The sequence below is a fragment of the Medicago truncatula genome, chromosome 4 (assembly GCF_003473485.1).
Source record: "Medicago truncatula cultivar Jemalong A17 chromosome 4, MtrunA17r5.0-ANR, whole genome shotgun sequence".
In the NCBI taxonomy this organism is placed as follows: domain Eukaryota; kingdom Viridiplantae; phylum Streptophyta; class Magnoliopsida; order Fabales; family Fabaceae; genus Medicago; species Medicago truncatula.
In genome coordinates this window covers 50073754-50093821 of record NC_053045.1, presented here as the reverse complement: position 1 = coordinate 50093821, position 20068 = coordinate 50073754, and the positions used below count along the sequence as shown (strand labels likewise).

At 33.6% G+C, this 20068-nt stretch overlaps 3 protein-coding genes across 4 annotated transcripts; 1 reads left to right on the top strand and 2 right to left on the bottom strand.

Annotated features, from left to right (window-relative positions):
* Positions 1 to 110: 110 nt before the first annotated feature.
* On the bottom strand, positions 111 to 3150 carry LOC11411017 (guard cell S-type anion channel SLAC1). Its single transcript, XM_003608733.3, has 3 exons — positions 2443 to 3150; positions 846 to 1654; positions 111 to 716 (listed from the first exon to the last, which is right to left on the bottom strand). Exons 1-3 carry the CDS (start codon positions 2941 to 2943, stop codon positions 341 to 343), a joined length of 1686 nt encoding a protein of 561 aa, XP_003608781.1. The 5' UTR covers positions 2944 to 3150; the 3' UTR covers positions 111 to 340.
* Positions 3151 to 8075: 4925 nt separating this feature from the next.
* Positions 8076 to 9882, bottom strand: LOC11410697 (probable sugar phosphate/phosphate translocator At1g12500). Its single transcript, XM_003608731.4, has one exon. The coding sequence runs from the start codon at positions 9528 to 9530 to the stop codon at positions 8466 to 8468; it is 1065 nt and encodes a 354-aa protein (XP_003608779.2). The 5' UTR covers positions 9531 to 9882; the 3' UTR covers positions 8076 to 8465.
* Positions 9883 to 14862: 4980 nt separating this feature from the next.
* Positions 14863 to 19433, top strand: LOC11426348 (nudix hydrolase 14, chloroplastic). 2 transcript variants are annotated; one of them, XM_003608728.4, is made up of 7 exons: positions 14863 to 15175; positions 15325 to 15430; positions 15865 to 15942; positions 16782 to 16874; positions 18188 to 18280; positions 18442 to 18540; positions 19048 to 19433. In XM_003608728.4, exons 1-7 carry the CDS (start codon positions 14958 to 14960, stop codon positions 19282 to 19284), a joined length of 924 nt encoding a protein of 307 aa, XP_003608776.4. In that variant the 5' UTR covers positions 14863 to 14957; the 3' UTR covers positions 19285 to 19433. The 2 variants fall into 2 exon arrangements, with proteins under 2 accessions (XP_003608776.4, XP_039688961.1); XM_039833027.1 differs by having other exon boundaries at positions 14999 to 15175; positions 15356 to 15430.
* Positions 19434 to 20068: the final 635 nt, after the last annotated feature.

Here is a 20068-nt window from a genome sequence, read left to right as displayed (position 1 = left end):
AAAACAAAATTGATCGAGTTCTGATGGATCAATAACCATGAGTTTCACTTGGTTGACTTTGAGTTTGGTGATTTTCGTGCCTTTGTTTCTATCAATCTCTTAACCAATGAGCGGAGTGCTGATTAAAAGAAATTGATAAGGTAGCTAAAGTCTAACAAATGAAATAGTAGCTAAAATTAGACAATTAGCTAATCTATATATGAGTCATTTCAAATTTTTTAAACACAAACACCATTCAAATATAACTCTGTCGAGCATAATATGCTCAAGATAAGATAAATCCACAACTGATCCCACATTAGAATTATAATGGCAATATTGGAGTATTCTGCTACTCATCCTAGGCCACAACACTGTTATTATCGCATTGGCTGTTGTAGCCATTATTCTTACTGTTATCTTTGTTCTCTGAGTTCTTGGTCAGAGCTTTCTTTGTCCAACGTTTTATGTCATAGGCCTTCTTCAGGGGTTTCTTCTCCCCACCTTGCTTCCTCTTCGTTATAGCAATAGCAAGATCATTTGGGAACAAAGTGCGCCAATATAAAGCATGCAGAAGAGTGGACACAAACAAAACAGAGACCATAGTTGATGACATAAATGCAAGGCCAAGAGCAAGACCCTTAGTTATGTAGGCAGGGACCGCCTCTGCATACCTGATGGTTGCCACTGATACGGTTGTCATCGGAAAGGTGTAAGCCCACCACGCCACTGAAAACCTGTCAAATAAAACAATACATAGTTATTCCTTTGCACACCTTCAATCATGTAAACTCTTTTTTCCCAAAATCTAGATTGTTGAAATTTAACCAAAGTTGAATTGTATTTTGATGGTGAAAATATTGTACCTAAAACCAGTGAAGAATTTGATCCGGACGACAAGTGAAATGTAGAGAAACAAGGCAATGAAGTAGCAATTTCTGGATATCCCATCAAACTCTCCATAGATACTCTGCCAAGCAATACAAGCCGCGGAGGGAGCGGCAATAAACATGGAGTACACAGGATGCAGTTCTTTAGGCAATGCCTCACTTGTTGGCAATCTCTGATACAATGTAACAAACACCACAAGGTAATGTGCAAAGCCAACAGCCCAAAAGAACTTAGCAGGTTCTTTCCAACCCACTTTTGAAGCTAGAATTGCTCCAACAAAGTTACCAGATACAGAAAGATGGTTAGAGGGATTTGCAACCTTAGACAGACGTCGTTTGCCTCCAGAAAGCCACTGGCCATATATTTTGAGTTCAAGGAGAAAATATGGTACTATGAAAGTGACCCAAATGGCAGGGTGAAGGGTTTGTTGTGGGACTATTCTAGAGGGTACAGAGATGGCCAAAAACATGCAGACAACCCAAGGGGCAAAGAAGAAGTTGATTCGAACTGGATGGAAATACTCTCTTCTGACTGCTTCAAAGTAGAATATGCATTTGAGAATGTAGGTAATAGAAACTGCTATTAGCACTGCTAAGGATAACAGCCATATTAAAAAACTGATATCCGGAGAGATATGGAGAAACCTTGTGGCAGGGCTTGTTGCCAGGTTAAGCCATAGAACCGCTTGGCTGCTTAGTCCTAGACAAATACCAAAGCATCCGATAGGAAACCGAAGCAGAAAGGGCCACTGCTCATCTGTGGGGAGAAGTATGTCCTCATAGTCCTGTGTCAAATGTATGCACATCATTAATTTTTAGTATTTCAAAATTACAGCTATATAAGATATCCTTTTAACTTGGTTTTCCTTTCGGGTGTGAAATCAATAACTTAGACTGAGCATAGTGAAGGATTTTGTCTCATTCGTGAATTGTTTGATAACTGATGATACTAAGCTTGGACTTTGTATTGCTAAACTTTGACACACCTTCTGTTTATTTTTTATTTTTTTGGCAAACCAATGTATCCTCTTGCGCAAGTATGTACCTTAGATTCTTAAGATATCTCAGATTTATTTAAGGGTTTGACCTCTTCTAAAATATTTTTTTTATTCACAGTAGTCAGGGCCAAACCTCGGACCAAATGATTAACGAGCCCAAGTATCTATGATCTGTGCTACACCTTGTTGTTGAGTGGTGACCCACCTTCTGTTTTTAGCTCCAAATTCATATCATTGAATTGTTTTGCTTATAAAATAATTATATTATTTGGATCGGTGATTTTGCTCATTATAGTTAATTCCATTGATTACAACGTTCACACGGTTATATAAATATGAATGAATCAGACTAAGTTGAAATAAGAAATATGAATGAATCACAAATTTAGCTTCTAAAATTATAGGTGTTTGACAATTTGACATATGCATCAACAAAATTTCAAAATGATTTTTGAAATATAAAATATCCGATCATGTTAAACTGAATCTATAGAAAGATATAAATCATATAGCTAGCTAACATGCATGCATGCAAGTTGAAGTAAAAGTGTACAACATATGTAACAGTGTCTCACCTTGACTTCATCTAACTCAGGTCCTCTAAGAGCAGCAAAGTATCTACCAGCAGGAACACTTGCATTAACAGAATCATCATCCACACCAGAAGCACCATTGATCTTCTGAGACTCCAACTCCTTCTCTATTTTCCTCGGCAACAAAGAATTCTGCTTACTAAGAGTAGATTTCGTCTTGAAGATACTGAAATCTCTTTTATGTCCTTCCAAACCAAACCTATTTGCCCCTCCTAAGCTGGTTCCACTTCTTGTCAAAACCTTTCTATCATCTTTCCCTTTTCTTTCTCTGTTGAGAACAGAAAATCCTGTCTCAAGTGAAAATTGTCTGTTAATACTTCTATGGTTTCTCTTCGTTTCTCGAGCTCTCGTTGTTGGTTTATTTAAGGTCTTCTCTTCATTTTCCTCGTTTTTTATTGTCCCTTCTTCGTCTCCTTCGGATAAAACTTCATCATGTATGTCCATGAAATGAGTTGGGAAAGAATTCACAGGTTTCTTGTCCATTACTTTGCTGTCTATAATAGATGCTTAGCAAAACAATTAAGCTAGCTCAATTTGGATTCTTAGTTTTAATAAATAGTTGGTATAGTTTTTATATGTGTGTAATGGGAGGGACACATATACCTCATGAAAATGTGACTTTTTGTGTTGATGGTTTGTTTGTGGAAGCTAAGCCACTGCTTTGAGTGAAGAGTAGGTGTTATGGGACGAACATCTCGTGAATGAAAATTTGTAGTTATTTTTTTGACTTTGGGTTTGTGCCATTGTGGCGTATAGTTATGGTTAAGTGCAAGTTGAAAGCAGTGTTAACATGAGAAACACAGCACGGGATCAAACTCAAGAGTATATGATTTTCTCATGTATCATCATATTTTCCATTGCTTTTATACTTCCACTGTCTCTATCTATTGTTGAACTTTTTATTATAATATTGATATATTTTTTTTTTTGAAGGAAAATTATAATATTGATATATTATTACTTCACTTGTAAACTTTTAAAAGATCATTTGGCACCCATTTTACTCGTTGAAAGAAGAGAGATAGAAAGGAAATAGAGAAAAGAGATGTCATGCATGATTTATGATAGCAAACTGGTTATCACAATTTTATTTTGTATTTAATATTAAAATAACACTAATTTGGTACAATCTTACGATTTAAAAAAAAAAAAAATTAAAAGAGTGAAAACAATTATTGATAACTAATTTTATCCCTTGGGCACTTACAAGAGATAAAAGATAAAATAGGTTGGTATTGATTTACCTTTACATTATACGAATTTCGATTGTTCCTCTAACACTAAACATATACATGAAAATATTATAATTTTTTTTTCTCTATTACAAAAATTATGTACCCACCGGCACATATACAACATTAGTTAGGGGTGTAACGGTTTGGATTGGATCGGTTTTTGGTCAAAAAATGTCCTAACCGATGAAATCTTTATCGGTTCCGTTTGATTTGGTTTTTACTATTTTTCAAAAAAGAAACCGAACCAAACTATTTGGTTTGGTTGATCGGTTTGTTTGAAAATACAATTAAAAAAATTCATATTTTCACAAATTTGTATTTCATGCATACAACACTGAAATATTTCATAGAACTTTGTTTTACATGTTATCTGTTTTTCAAACTACTTTGTATAACTAACATGAAAAAACTAACGACATGGACGATCCCAACGACGATGAGGAACGATGGGTTAGGTGTGACCAGTGGCTAGTATTCTTTTTTAGTAGAAAAGAAATAGAGTGAGTAATGAGATGAGATGATGATGAGAGAAAGTGAATCATTAAGGAGTATTTTATGTTGGACTTTAATTTTGAGATTAATCATAAGTGTGTGTGAGGAGGTATAATATTACTAAAATGAGGAGTGAGTTTAGCATCGGTTCGGTTCTTTGGATCTCAAAATTAAAAACCAAGAACCGAACCAAAGTAGATCGATTTAGGTTTGTTCAGTTCGGTTTTGAACCGAACCAAAGAAGGTCGAATATTTTTTTCGGTTTGGATTTTCGGTTTCATCGGTTTTGTCCTAACCACTTACGCCCCTAACATTAGTTGCCAACTAGCTATAAACTAAAATTGGTGACAACTTATAGTCGTGCAACTATTTTGTGACAATTTTTTTTTGACAACATTTTCCTTCTCTTTTTATTGGTAAAAAACAATATAGAGAAAGAAAAAAAAATACAATAAAGTACGAGAGAGAATTGTCTAAAAGTTGTTCAAAAATAGCTGTAACAATATGATTTATCTCTCTCATACTACTCCCTCTTTCTCCCATTTTATCTATCATTTATCTTTCATCATTTTCTTCTTAAAATCATCAAAATACACTAATGTTACGAGTAATGATAGGTAGACCACCTTATCTGGCATACCATCATCCTACACCCCCATGTGGCATGGACAATTTTGTCATTAACAAAAAAAACAAAGGATAATTTTGTCCAACTTTCTCTTCTCACTCTCTTACTCTCTCTTTCATCATCTTCCACTGCTCTCTCTCTTTTCTCCCTCCGTCCCTTTTTCATCTGTACCACTATCAACAACACACCACCACCACCAACAACCACTATTTCTCTCCCAGAACACCACAACCACCGCCAACATTTTCCACCACCACCATTGCTGTCAACCCCATCAACCACCATACAACCTCCCTTTGTCTCACACCAGTAAACATAACCCCAAAAATTATGTTTTCCCTTCCATCTTTCCAACACAATAACATTGCCTCCGTTCATGCATCACCACCATCACCACCACCGGAGATAGAGCCGCCCATAAAGTTTTTTTGATCTTAAAGCTAACAACTTAAAATTGGAACAACTCAAGATCTAGAAAACTTTAAACCAAAAAACTGTAGAGAATGAGATTGAGAGGAGAACGGTGGCAGAGTGACGGACGATGGGTGGAGACTGAAATCGGTTCGGAGGATAACCATGGGTTGAGACAGAGGACACATGAATGTCATGACTTAAAAGAAAGAAAACATTGATGGCGTGCCTGATGAGGTCGCCGGCGTGGGGAGAAGAGCATGTCGTCGGCGGAGGGATGGTGGTGAAGGAGGATGGAGGTTTTGTTCGCTGGGGAGGGAGAGAGAAGGAAGGAAAAAAGGTTTAACGAGAGAGAAGGAAAAGAGATTCTGTTTTTTATTTTTTTTTTATTTTTTAAAGATCAATTTTTTAAAGTATTCATTGCCATGTCATGGGTGGTATAAGAGGGTGTATGACATTGGTGTGTCTATGTATCTTTTTCCAATGTTACAATGACTTTTCCATCATAAAATCACTGATTCTCAATCCGAATTCCATTTGGATTTGAAGCAACTTCCTGTTCTAGCCTTAGATGAATTAAAATCGCAAGAGAAACTCGTTTTACTTTTTTTTGCGGTGGCCGGGGTTTGAACCCCGGACATTGCATGTATTATGCATTGTCCATACCAAATAAGCTAAACTCACAATGACACTCTTTTGTTTTACTTAAGCGAGTATGAAGTGTTTACATTATTCATTGTTTTACAAATGGATTTTGATAGATTAATTGTTAGACACCAAAATGTAAGTTGATAACCAAAAGAATAGCAAACATTAAATTTTGTTTTCTACAGTTCACCACTGCTCAATTGATTTCGATAATATACAATAAGAACCAAAATCTCATATCAAATCTCTCGCAAACAATACAATTACAAATCTTCTAAGAAAAATTAAAATTAAAAATGACAACTTAGCACTAGATTTTTTGTTTTCACCCACAGTTCTTCGGAGGAAAATGGTTCTTAGACTATTATTTAGTGCTCAGGTAAATAAATCCTGGTTATGAATTGTTTCCTCATCACAGATAAACTCGAGTAATTGTTCCCTAATTTTTGGACGGATAAGTATTTTACGTCCTAAATATATGAAGCTTTGTTTTTATAGTTGTTAAATGTATCAAAATTACAAATACATTCATCCATCTTAAAGTGTCTCTTTAGTTAGTAATTTTGATCATCAAACTTTTTTATTAGTTAATTGAGACATTTCAAACCGATGACAATGTCTGTTTACCCAAACAAGTTCAATTAATTGACAATGTACTAATTTATTTACTATTTATTTTTGGTAAGAAGTCACACGTAATCAAAGCGGTCAAAACTGTAGTGATAGCACTACACACCTAACATTACTCAAGTACACAAGTCTGGTCCATAATGTTAGTCCTAAAACAACCAACGAGCGACAGTATATTAAGACCGCCGAATGTCTAGCTTTTCAAACAGCCAAGATTTCAAATACTCTGTATTGATAAAGACACATTAATACAATTACAATCCAACCAACAACCCCTTAGACAAAGATAGCGTACTAGCAAGCAGCCAGTTTTCAAGAGATTAAGCCAAAAGCAAGGACAGAATGTCATTTTTTAATGCCTTGAATAGTGGATGGTGTTAAAGTATGAACTACCTTGAGGTGAAAATTGCATAGATGTAGTCTTTGCAGAGATGTCACTGTTATACTAAGTTAGCAGCCACCATTGATGCATCAAAGCAAAAAAAAAGCATAAATTTGCACTGTCGGTTAAAAATAGTAAATACTAATAGTAGTAATAGGCATGTATATTCACCCCAAGAACCAACAACTATACCTTCTAATAGGAACTAAATAAATTACTACCAACTTAATTTGTTCAAAATTGAGCAACGTTTGTCCTAAAGGCATGCAAATCAGTGTTATCATTGATGGATGATAAATTGCGGCGATCAACCAAAAACCCGCTATATAAATACAGCACAATAGCAGAAACATGGTAGATATAATAGCAATTGTTGCCTATGGTGGCTGGCACCGAATCCGCCCATGGTTCGGTTGTCTCGGCATTTTCGCAACACTGCTGAATTATTTTAACTAAACTTGACTCTGTCAAGACAGTGAAACTATACTAATTTAGCTAAACTTGACTCTTTCAACACTGTGAAACTATTACTAAATTTAGCTAAACTTGACTCTGTCAATTGAATTTCTGTAAAATCAAATGCATTCACAAGTGTCCTGTTCTTGGAAGTTTCTTTGAATGATCATTTTTAACTTGCAAAATATTGATCAGCAAATGTCTAGACTAAGCAATCTACTAGGATAAATTTCAGGGTACTCTCTATTCTTCCTCAAAACTATCATTTTAAAAATAATATATTTGAAATTGAAACTGAATAGCTGAAGATAATAAATCACAGGAACAAAAAAAAAAGTTGGAGGCTTGAGTTTAGTGATCATTTCATTAATTGCAATGAAATGCAAATCAATACAAAAAGAACATACAATTCAATATCAACAAATAAACACAAAGAAACAAACCCGGAGTTTGAATTCTGGAAAACTGTCTGTGCAATTGTAACCGTAAAATCATGGGTTTCCTAGTCAACATGACCGCAACACGACAAAAAATTTAGATTATATCATCAAGCACATTACACTGCAACTTACCGCAATATCAAATATTGTGACACAACGGTGATTGAAAACCTAGTCCTAGACGCCTATCAACTGAAGCAGCAAATCATATAAGCAATTAACTCTAAGCACTCAAATGAATCAAAATTAAAACTAGCAAGCTTTCACAATAGCAAATAATAAAGGGACAGAAATGAAACAATGGACAATGTAATTAACAAAATGAAGCAAAGGAGAATTTTCCTCCCTCACCAAATACAATGTAGCTTTATATTTCCTATAAATCATTAATGTATGTTGCCAAAGGGCATCGAAGCGAGCACTTTATATGGTTACACAGCCGGCAATAGAAAAACAAACATAACTAAATAACCCTTTCCCTCTCAGCTTCTTCCTATACAGTCCAATTGTTGTAACTTGATCCGATCAAATCCAATTCCACAGAGATACAATTGAATCAAAATCAAAACTTCCCAAACAATTAACAATAATAAGAAGCAAGTAAGAAATACCCGTTTACGCCTTTATGAAAATCCAAAAAAAAATTGAATCCATAATCACATTCACCAATCACCAATCCAACATCAATGAGATGCACCTTTAGATCTCTTCTTAGCTTCACTATAAAGCACAACACCCATGATTGTAATCCCAAAACCAGTCATCCCCATCACAGTAACTGGATTTCTGAATATCAAAACCGAAACAACAGCAGCCACAGCAGCTTTGGCATTCCCCAAAACTTGAAGAGTCAAAGCACTAGTATGCTTAGTCACAAGAAAATTAGTCAAATTCACCAAATAAGCAACAGTAGCATTCCCAATCAACAAAAACACAATAAACGGATCACTCCTCGCTTTCTCAATCGTTATCGCAAACACATTGCCTTCAATATACAAAGTAACCGGCAACAAAATCATCGCGGCCAACGGAGCCATATAAAGCAACAAATTCATAGAATGAAGCTTCTCAGCTTCACTAGTCAATATAATTCCTTGCACAACACTCTTCAAAGCTCTCCCTGCAGTTGAACCAACACAAACCAAAAACCCAAACAAATGAAACAAAGGTTCACTATTTGTTGAAACAACAATCCCTAACACCACTGGTAACAAAGCAAGATAAACCTCAGCAGTTTCTTTTTTACAAGTAATCAAAAACGCGAAAATCGCGGTGAAAAATGGTGTGGTTGCACCAATAGCTTGGTTAAAAGAAACAGGTAAATATCTCAATGAGGTATTTCCACAAACAACTGAGAAGCAGAAAATTGCGCTAAGAGCAAATATTTTCAGAAACTGTTTTTTGGAGTGGATTTGTTGATAAGGAACAAACTGAACAACGTTAATGGCGGCGTAGGAATAAGCGGCGCAAGATAGCATGTGAAGCATTGTAAGAAAAATAGGGTAACGGTAACCGTAGAAACTTAAAAGATATTTGTTTAAGAGAAGAACACCTATGTTTGAAAAATACCATGATGCTATTATAAGTGAAGTTGTTACTAGGTTGTTGTTGTTGATGTTGGATCCATTGTTTCTTTGGTCACTTGGTGGTGTTTGTGGTATGTCTAATTGTAATTGGTCGTTTGTGTCTAATGTGTGTAATCTTGGGTTGCTCATTCTTCTTGTTGTCCATGTTTGTGCTTCCACCATTGCAAGAAAAAGTTAGTAAAAATGAAATATGAAAGAAATTGTTGTTATAAATGTAATAACATATAGTTTTGGTTTGATCAGATCTGAGGGTGAGACTGAAAAAGAGTTGAGATTGGGGAGACTGAAGGAGGTGTTATTAATTAATATTATTTTTTGGGTGGGGTGGTGATAGTGATGATGATTGGATGGTGAGGATTGAGATTTGGGGTTAAGGGAGGTTTGTGAGGGTTGGATGAGAATGGGAACAAGTGGGGGAATATAAAAACAGGGGTTATTCTTCTACTGTGGGAAATGGTGGGCCATGTTTGGGGTTGGAAAAGATAGGTTAGAATAGAGAGTGCAGGTATTTGCACATGGTTTGGTTAAGGTTGAGTGTCGGCGATGAGTCATGAGTGGGGGATACCTTATTAATGCTTGGATTGGATGCTTTCTTTCCTCTTGACCTTTGTGTCTCTCATTTCTCATCTTTCATTCTTTTTTATTGGGTTTTGCTAGTTAGATCAAGGATTTTAAAATAAAAATAATTTATTAGTTTTATATTTAGAAATTTGTTTTTATTTTTTATTTTTAATGTGTTCAATGTATCATCATTTTCAAATAATATTTTCTATTTAGTCTTTTTAATAAATGTCATAAAGACAATTGTTAGTATTTTTCGTTTTTATTTTATTGATCAACGCTATTTAATTTTTGAAAATGATATTTGAACAATTATTTTTAAATAATTTTTGTGACAACTCTCTTTCTCATGCTCTCATTGTACTTTCATTCTCTTTCTCTTTTGTTCCTATCAAGGTATAAGGTTTGATCTAACTTTAAATGGGACCCCTGCAAGTGGGTGGTCAGATTGGTCTATCAGATTAGTCGGTTCTTGAATCAGATATCGAATTTTTAAAAAAAAAAAAAAAAATTGTCACTAAAATTGTTTGCAATTGATTGTCCAAATATCATTCCTCTTGATTTTTTTAAGATGAAACATGCTTGTAGCGATTAGTTAATACCGCCTCTAGTCATTGTTATATAGTGATTGGATTATATACATGAGTGTATATAAATATAAAGGTTGAAGGTCGCTTGAGTTACAATTTAATTTTTAGATTCATTTAATATATATCATATATATTTTTATTGAATGAACTTTAAAAATTTAGTTTCTCTTGTTTTATTAAATGAACTTTAAAAGTGTATTTTCTCTTACAATAGAGACAAAAAAGAGTATGTCTTTTTGTCATTTGTATGATCCTTTGAAGTTTTTGTTCACCTGATTTTGTACTTTTTTATTACATATTTTGTATCTATAAATTTTGACATCATTGTGTAATGTATTTATATTTTTTAAAATAGCTAAAGAGCATATCAACGGAGTAAAACTCTTGTGGAAAAAAAGTAACGCAAGCAAAATTTAGCATGATGTCACATGGTGAGATTTTTTTTATTTTTGCACTGATTTCCGACCTATTAAAAATGGGCTGTTAATTCAGCTCGTGTTTGATTAAATAGTAATTATGTAAAAAAAAATTGTGCAATTAATTTTTAAACCTTTTTAAAATATATGTATATTCTTAAATTAGATAAAATTTATTTTAAACCATTTTAAAATTTACGTATATTCTTAAATTAGATAAAATTAAATAGTATAACTTCTTTGCTGAAAATACAATTACATTTCTTACGGTAATAAAAATTGATTTTATTCCCATGAGCTTAACTCAGTTAGTAGGGATATTGCATATTATATGCAAGGGTCGGGGTTCGAACTCCGGACACCCCACTTCTCCACAATTAAATTATGTGAGCTCTAGCCACTAGGCTACCTGACAAAAAAAGATTGGTTTTACTTTTATCATACAATAGTTGTCAAACTATCTTACATTAATTAAGTCTTTCTTTTTCTTACATAGTTTGAATCATTCTTCAATGAAGATTTGAGTCTTGGAATTGGAGAAGTGCAACAACTAAGCGGAGTATTATTTTTTCGGTGATGAAGGAGGTCAACAAATATGTTTAATCAACTCTAGTCGATGCTTGATTCAAAATTTTAGAAAGAAGAAACCTCTCCATTGGGTTTGAATGTGTGGTTTTTTTTATCGTGCAAGACCTTTGACTACTGCTCAGAAATTTTAGGCCTATCTCATGATCCACCAAAATCGTGATTTTGTATGATCCTAGGGAGTCAAAGTGTCTGTGTGAATGAGAGACGGAGGACTCTAGTAACAATTTAATATAGTCAGTATTATGCCATTTGGTTGCTTACTATCAACTCAAAAGAGAATAAATAAAATACTACTGTAATTATTTAATTGAATTAACTGCACTATCGATGTTGAGAGTTGAGACGGCAAGACTAATGCATACTCCACGTTGATTTTAATTTTAGGTAATACTTCCTCCGTCCCAAATTGTATGTCGCTTTGGAAAAAATATTTATCTCAGATTATATGTCGCTTTAAAATACCAATGAAACATTAATGTTACTTTTCCCATTATATCCTTAATTATTTATTACTCTCTCTCTTCTTTCAATTCTTTAATTTATCTTTTCCATACAATTTATTAAGGACAATTTTGTAAAACAACTCATAATATCTATTTTTCACACAAAATTAATTAAATTTCTTAATACGTGTGAAATGCCTAAAACGTCATACAATTTAGGACGGAGGGAGTAGTAGTTTGAAATTTTCAATGTATGTATATTGGTATAGAGTTTGTATTATATACAGAGGTTATGTATAACAAGATGTAGTAGAGAAGAACCGCATGAAATTGTTGCTATTTTTTTTTATGGATCGGGTATCATCTCCATTGAAGCGGATGAAATGATCACAAAGAGAGTTTGAATTGTGACATTTTTAAAATTTAGTCTTCCAACTTACAAAACTTATATACTGAAGAAATTATTGAGAGGTTAGACAAATAAAATTATACTACCTTCGTTTCTTTTTAATTGTCACTTTTCAATATTTTACACAAACCAAAACAATCAATAAATGTTACTATTTTTGATACAATTGTTTTTTACTTTTACTATAATAGCCTTATTGATTTAAATTTCACATCATATGTTTCTCACTCCGCAATAAATATCTAAGGATAATATTGATAAAACTACATTTAATGTTGCATTGAACTTTGAAAGCGACAGTTAAATAGGAACAAAAAATTTCTCTAAAAGTGACGATTAAAAAGGAACGGAGGGAGTAATGTCTTAGATATTACTCTCTCCGTTCCATTTTAACTATGCTCTTGACTCATTTCACACTTATTAAGAAAAAGTGTATAAGTGAAAGAGAGAGAAAAATGGGTTTGAGTGCGCCCTTATAAACTATTGATGCATTCTTCTTTATCATAAATGCAAAGTAGAATATATTGAATTGGAAGTGGTGAAAGTAATATTAATTAGTGTTATAATTGGAAAAAAGTAATTAATATTGTATTGAAATGTGAAACAAGTCAATTTTTTCGGGACAATAATTTTTTGCAAATGACTCAGTTATTATGAGATGTAGGGAGTAGACAATTGTTTTATCAAGGACCAAAATGTTCTGGATAAAATGCAGTTAAGTATTTAAGTAATTTATTAAGGACCAAAATGTTCTAAATAATAGTTATATGGTTAATTTAGAATCAAAATGATAAGACAATGTTAATGGTTAATTAAGGACTAGAATATTCTAACCCCGATTCCCCCCCCCCCCCCCCCCCCCCCAACGTGGGTCGTTAATGGAAGAGGATCTTGGCAAATAACATCCCTACAGTGATCCCTACTGCACTAAATCAACTGTTGTTTTTAACCCTGTTTCTTTGGATCAGATTCCACTATCTAGGATGCACTCGTCTAGGACATTCCCTCTGTGCTACTCCTACATATGCGTCCCCTTTTAAGAGGGTTCTGATCCATTCTCTCATGGCGTGTATTGTTTATCATCGTCTCCTTGCCAAGTCGGCGCTTGTTTGGGGTGTAAGACATATCTACACAACAACAAAAAACAATGAAAAAAAAATCAATAAACAATTCATTGAAACATTTAATTAAACACTTGGAGTTCAACATATACATCATGGGTTTATTGTGTTATTTTAATCTCTAAACTAGCACACTATAGTCAAACTTACCCTAATCAACATCTATAGTATAATTTCTAAGTATTTGATCTTAACTACCAAAAAAAGTTGCAATTTCATAAACCTTAAAAAACCAGCATTTCACAACTTTAAAATAAAAATCTAACATTTCCCAATGTAAAATGATCATGAACACTTACTTGTAGTTGAGGTTGAATTGAAGTTAAACTTGATTTGCTTGAAGATGAAGAAATTGAATTTCATTGAGATTGGAGGGAGAAATTCATTTTTGTTTTGAAAGAACGACAAAACTATTGCCGTTGTTTGGAATAGATCAGCAGTAGTTTTCTGCCATTGAGAGACTTACCGAGCGTCGATTAACTGTCTTTGAAGGTCAACGGGGAGTTAACTTCCGCTAAGGTCTTTTTCTAATTACACCCATGTATTCATGGTTACATCTCAAAATGACAAAATTACCATTAAATAAAATTTAATTTACAAATTCACATAGAAAACTAACGTCACTTCCTTCTTTCTTCTTCCAAAACTCAGAAAATGCTTCTTCCTTCTTTCCTCTTCCAAAATCATACTTCTCCAAGCAAAATTTCTCCCTTCGATGGAGAAGACTTGATTATACTGTAATCGAAATTGAGTAAAACGAAATCTAAAGGAAAAGAAAGGCATGCTTTAATGATGGAGAATACTTGATTCTACTCTAATTTAATGTTAAACTCAGTTTAAGTAGGTTATGTAAGCTGAGTTTAAGTATGTCATGTAAACTGAGTTTAAACGTACATACTAAAAAGTAAATTTTGTTCTAAACCCTTCAACCTTGTTTAATAATTATACATAATCTTATTTTAAGTAGGTACATGTAAACTCAGTTTAAGTAGGTTATGTAAACTACGTTTACATGTACCTACTTAAACTAAATTTAAGTTAACTTCAATAATGTTAATTAACGTTAACGAGTGCGTACTGCACCAGAGTTCATAACATAACGTTGAACAAAATATAAACTCTAATATCATTGTACAAAAAGAAGAAATTCAATTACTTATATATAATATAGTATGAATGAAAGATGTTTTGATTTACTCTTAAATCTCTTATAGAAATCGATAGAACATTCGTGATTGTTTGTAGGTGAAAGATGATGAAATTTTAGAGTAACAACGAATGAAATCAAAATTTTAAAAAATTTTGATATAAAAAGACAATTTTAAGTAAATTTGAGTGTAACAAAAAAAAAAGGGTGTGAGTAGAAAAAATTGTAATAGAAGCCATGAACACGTGTAACGAAAGAAACGAAGTGATTCTTCTCCTTCTATAGTTGCTAACGCAGAAGCTTAAGCTTCTTCGATGGCAGTGACAGTTCGCACTATATCTGCAGCTCTGAAAAATTTAAAACCATTTCACGCTCCCAATTTGATTCCTAAGAAGAAGAAGAACGGTTTCTTCTACAAAATGTCGTCGTCGACCGAGTCACCGTCATTGACTCACTCCATCACGCTTCCGAGTAAACAATCCGAACCCGTTCACATTCTCGCTGCTCCCGGTGTCTCCTCTTCTGATTTCTGGTCATTCATATTACATTTTCTACTTTACACTTTATAATTTTGAAAATTAAATTTATTATGTTAATTGAACCATACATTACTGTCATTTACATGTTCCTAGTTATTTTAAAATTAACTAGAATATTAAAAAAAAAAAAAAACTATTGTAGGAGTGCTATTGATTCATCTTTATTCAAGCAGTGGTTGCATAATTTGCAAACAGAGAATGGGATTCTAGCCAATGATACAATGACTTTGAGACAAGTTCTAATTCAGGTGATTCAGTTATAATATATGATGTAGAATACTATAATCTCTATCTTTAAGAGAAAAAAAAAAATTGATATACAAAACTATTGTAAATTATAGAGTGGTATAGTATAGTATAGCTTAGTATCATATATGAAGCCACGTGTCATGATACAATATTATGGCGTCTAATGATCCTTACTGTCGAGCGAAACTTATTTGATGTTGTCAAGATAGGTATTTTCTTTCGATGTTTTCTTCTAAAAACATAACCAAGAAAACATAGTTTTAAGTGATTTCTAACTATCAACAAGCATACTGTTTCTGATAATTTAGGCTTCGAGAACTGTTGACATGTCTATTCAATCAAAAGGATATTCAATTGATATTCCTGGTCTGTTCATTCATGTATCCTACAATCATAATAACAAAATTTGGTGGATTTTTTTGGGTATAAACAGGGAGTAGACATGTTTGGAAAGCGCATTGGATTTCTCAAGTTCATAGCTGAGATTATTGACAAAGAAACAGGGAACAAGGTTTCCTATGATTTGCATAACATGTTTTCATTATTAGTCTATTGAGGAATTTTCATGTCTTAATCACTTCACTGAGCTAAGAACCGTGTCCGCATACATATTGGCCTATCCGGATCTCCCAACGTTATTTAAACAATGACTATGGTTATTGTTATTATTTGAATAAAAGTTTCCCAAAGGAGCGGCCAAGTGGTATGTGTTGGGGCACCAAAGTAGTTTTATCTAGGAGGTTCCGAGTTCAATCCCTGCTACTAAAATTTTCCCCTCTCCCTAACAAGTTAACCACTAATATTTGCCAATCTAAAAAAAAAAACAGTTATTTAAATAAAGGTGTTGATTGGTGGAATTGGTTCTTGTTCTTTCCCGTCATGCTTTAGTATAACCCTGCTTAATTATTTGGTTATTGCTGTGCTACAATATATAGAGTGGATTCCTCAGGAAAAATTTATTCATATTTATCTTACCTTTCAAGGCATCCTGGATATAAGTCGATGCATAAATATTTAGGATTCCCATGTTGAGTACAATCAGGAATGTCTGGTGCTTCTTGTTGCGCTTAGAAATTTTAAATGTCAAACGAAGAGGGTATCATATGCAGGGACATGTGATTTCCATACGCTGAAAGGGCATCACATGCCCACACATATTTTTCTGTCTAGAAGTCATGAGGGATTTGAGATGTCTATTATACATGTATCAAATTTGCAAACATCTGTCATAGGATCCAAATCCTTGGAACCCAGGATGTGTTATACCATATATTTATTAGTTTATTTATCTACGTTTAGTACGCCTAATGCTGATTTCTTTCTTTTTATAGTAAAGTAAATCATGATCAGGTTCCAGGTATTGTATTTGCAAGAGGACCAGCTGTGGCTATGCTGATACTTTTGGAATCAGAGGGTGAGACTTATGCTGTTCTTACTGAACAGGTATATGTTGGATTCTTGCAATCTTCTTTCTATGTTTGTTGAGAAAGATAAAGACGAGTACGCATGTGACTGAATCTGTGTGTACTGCATATCAGCGCTTTATTGTGTTTGCGTATGTCTCACAATAAATGAGATTAATATTAATGTTACTGTATTACTGTAACTACCCTATCAACATATGCACGTTATTTCTGCTATAAAAAAAAAATGTACATTATTTCTAGTACTTCCCTGTTAAACCAAAACATATAGATCATATACACCAAGTTTGTTATACACACACACACACATACTAGACATCTGGTAATTGATCATTTAAAATAATAAGACCAGTGATGATGTTTTTAGATGAAATGATCTCTATAATGAATTGGTAATCTATCTCACTTTGCTTAGTCCTCACTTAAATCACTAGACATCAGGCGATATGCCCTACAACTTGATTATCTCAAATTAGTGTTATCTGCACAACCTTCTTAAATCAAAGCTCCCACGGTAACTATGTTGGGCATATCAGCTCACAACTAGCCGTTGTCATGTCTCTATATTAGGATTTTGTTCTTGACTTGGCATCATCATTTTGTTTATTGCTTTTCCGGCAGTTAACGTTACCCTAATGAATATACATACAATACTCAGAGGTGGGTATCCCAGCAGTAGTAGTGTCTGCCAATCAACATTTGAGTGTGCCATGATTTATTGTGACTCTTGTTTATCATAGATGAGACCTTTTCATGACGTTTTTTTTTACTTTAAGGTACAAATTACACTAGGCCAATAAAAAAATGGCGCTTATCACACTAAAAATAAAGGAGACATAAGAGAGGGTGACAGTGAAATGATTTTGTTTGTGTTTATTTTGTAGCACACTGGAGCTAAAAGTGACTCCGCCTGATCCAAAGAATTTTTGGATCAGAATCTATAATATTGTTAACAAGTTTAGTATTCATCAAACACATTTCCCTTAGAATATCCATTACATACTTCATCAGAGATATTACAATACGATCATTGCATTGTGCCAGATATTTTGTTTGTAAGTGGTCAGTCGGTGACAAAGTTGCTTACCTTTTAAGGATCAGAGTTGCCTCTCATTAGATATTATGTTGAGAAAAAAAAAAACAATAAGTAAATGAAGCAATGTGCATTGCGCGTACACTGATATACAATAAATCTAAATGACTAATATTATGGTATTCACTATATTTACATGATATCGTACAACCATAACAATATTTTCTGTATAAAAAACCAAACCAATTATATCTAGAATTTCATTTCATGCCTATTCTTATGCTGGATATTTTTATAAGGCAAGAGTTCCTGTGGGAAGAATTATTTTGGAATTGCCTGCTGGAATGTTGGACGATGACAAGGGTGATATTGTAGGCACAGCAGTTAGGGAGGTCTATTTCTATCTTACTCTTTCTAGCAGTATATGAAAGTGCCTATTTCATTTGCATCACTAGTGGCCTTTTAGTTGCAAGCCAAACATATTTATTTGCCTTATTGAAATAACAACATTCACAATACTATTCATAACTTTGTGAAGTTGTGACTCTGACAGGTTGAAGAAGAGACAGGCATCAAGCTAAATGTAGAAGACATGGTTGACCTCACTGCTTTCCTGGACTCTTCAACTGGAAGCACAGTTTTCCCCTCTCCTGTATATATTGAGCTTTTTGCATGCGAACCTCATTGCATTCTTTGTTTTTGCGAATTTCATGATCTACGCTCTGTTTATAGTTGTTTTTTTTTTTTTAAAAAAAATAATAATAATTAAAGAACTAATAATAGTCTTATGCATTGCAATACTTCTGCATGGTAAATATGAGTATTGTTTAGAATCATGATATTGTTGGTTTACATTTAAACATTGCATTTAACAATCAATGAGCACGCAGTTAAACTTCTGGTCGTTTTAGGCTGATCTGAGTACTAATAGTAAATCATGCAGAATTGCATATAAATCTTCACTGACCCATGAATTAATTGAAATTTACGTTCTAGATTTAAGTAAGATCTGTATCAAATGAATTGACTACTAAAATATTTAACAGTTATACTATTAGATTGTTGAAATTATCTCACTACTAGTCTCATATTATACATTTAGCTGTCAAAATTGGTGCATATTGCTTTTCTTATTCTCTTTCTTTTTCGGTGTACTTAGGGAGGATGTGACGAAGAGATCAGTATCTTTCTCTGCAGAAAGCGTGTTGATAAAGAGATCATCACACATCTCCAAGGTAAAGAGACTGGCCTTCGTGAACATGGGGAGCTGATTAAGGTGCGTGTGGTACCATACAAGAACCTTTGGCGCACAACAGCAGATTGCAAGGTTCTGGTGGCTGTTGCACTGTTAGAAATGGCCAAGAATGAAGGATTATTGCCTTCTTTGGCAACCTAATTGTAATGCTACGCAGAGCAAAGACTTTTTACAAAATGACTAAAAACAGGAGAGATTATTGGAGAGAGAGACTTTGCTTTGGATGATTTGTTGCATGTAATTTTCATTTTTTTATTATTATGTCTAGCTCCTTCTTATTGTTTCTATAACTTATTGGGAAAAAACTGCAATACTCACTCACCATATCGTCCACTAAGTAAAATATTACTGAATGCGAGAGATGTATTTAAAATAATACAGAACATGTGGATTAGATCATTCACTGCATGATCCACACATCAATAGTGTTGAGCGTGTGAACTTGTGAAAAACCCAAATTCTAAGACCACATCATATGGAAGAGGTCTTGCTATTGTAGCAGTTAGTCTTTAACAATAGTGTGAATGCGACAAGTCACTATTGCCTTTCATTTTATATGTTTTAATGTTAATTTGTTCGTCAAAAGATGGCTTTCATTGCTGATAGCTCACGGTTCTTTCAACATTTCGGTATCTAGCTATGCAAGTCTCATAAACAGCAAGATGATGTTATCATTGTTGATCATTAAGAGGAGGAGGAATAAACTATTTCAATGTCAACTTTTACAACTAACAAATTCTCAAAAGCATGACTTATTTACGGTGGTTGCACAAACCACATGACTTATATAAATCAAGATCTTTTACAAGAGCTAAACATAACAGTCATTTCCAAAGTTGGAATTGAAAAAGGCATTGGAACAATTGCAATTAAAATTTGATTGGGTGTAAAACTAATTTCCAATATTTTATATTCTTGGGATTGA

Excerpts from the sequence above, each read along its gene's own strand:
- LOC11411017 (XM_003608733.3), bottom strand. The coding sequence starts at position 2,943 with ATGGACAAGAAACCTGTGAATTCTTTCCCAACTCATTTCATGGACATA. Across the intron at positions 1,655-2,442 it reads CTGAGTTAGATGAAGTCAAG|GACTATGAGGACATACTTCT; the intron begins GTGAGACACTGT and ends CATTTGACACAG. Across the intron at positions 717-845 it reads AAATTCTTCACTGGTTTTAG|GTTTTCAGTGGCGTGGTGGG; the intron begins GTACAATATTTT and ends TTTATTTGACAG.
- LOC11410697 (XM_003608731.4), bottom strand. The coding sequence starts at position 9,530 with ATGGTGGAAGCACAAACATGGACAACAAGAAGAATGAGCAACCCAAGA.
- LOC11426348 (XM_003608728.4), top strand. The coding sequence starts at position 14,958 with ATGGCAGTGACAGTTCGCACTATATCTGCAGCTCTGAAAAATTTAAAA. Across the intron at positions 15,176-15,324 it reads GTCTCCTCTTCTGATTTCTG|GAGTGCTATTGATTCATCTT; the intron begins GTCATTCATATT and ends AAACTATTGTAG. Across the intron at positions 18,281-18,441 it reads TAGGCACAGCAGTTAGGGAG|GTTGAAGAAGAGACAGGCAT; the intron begins GTCTATTTCTAT and ends TGACTCTGACAG.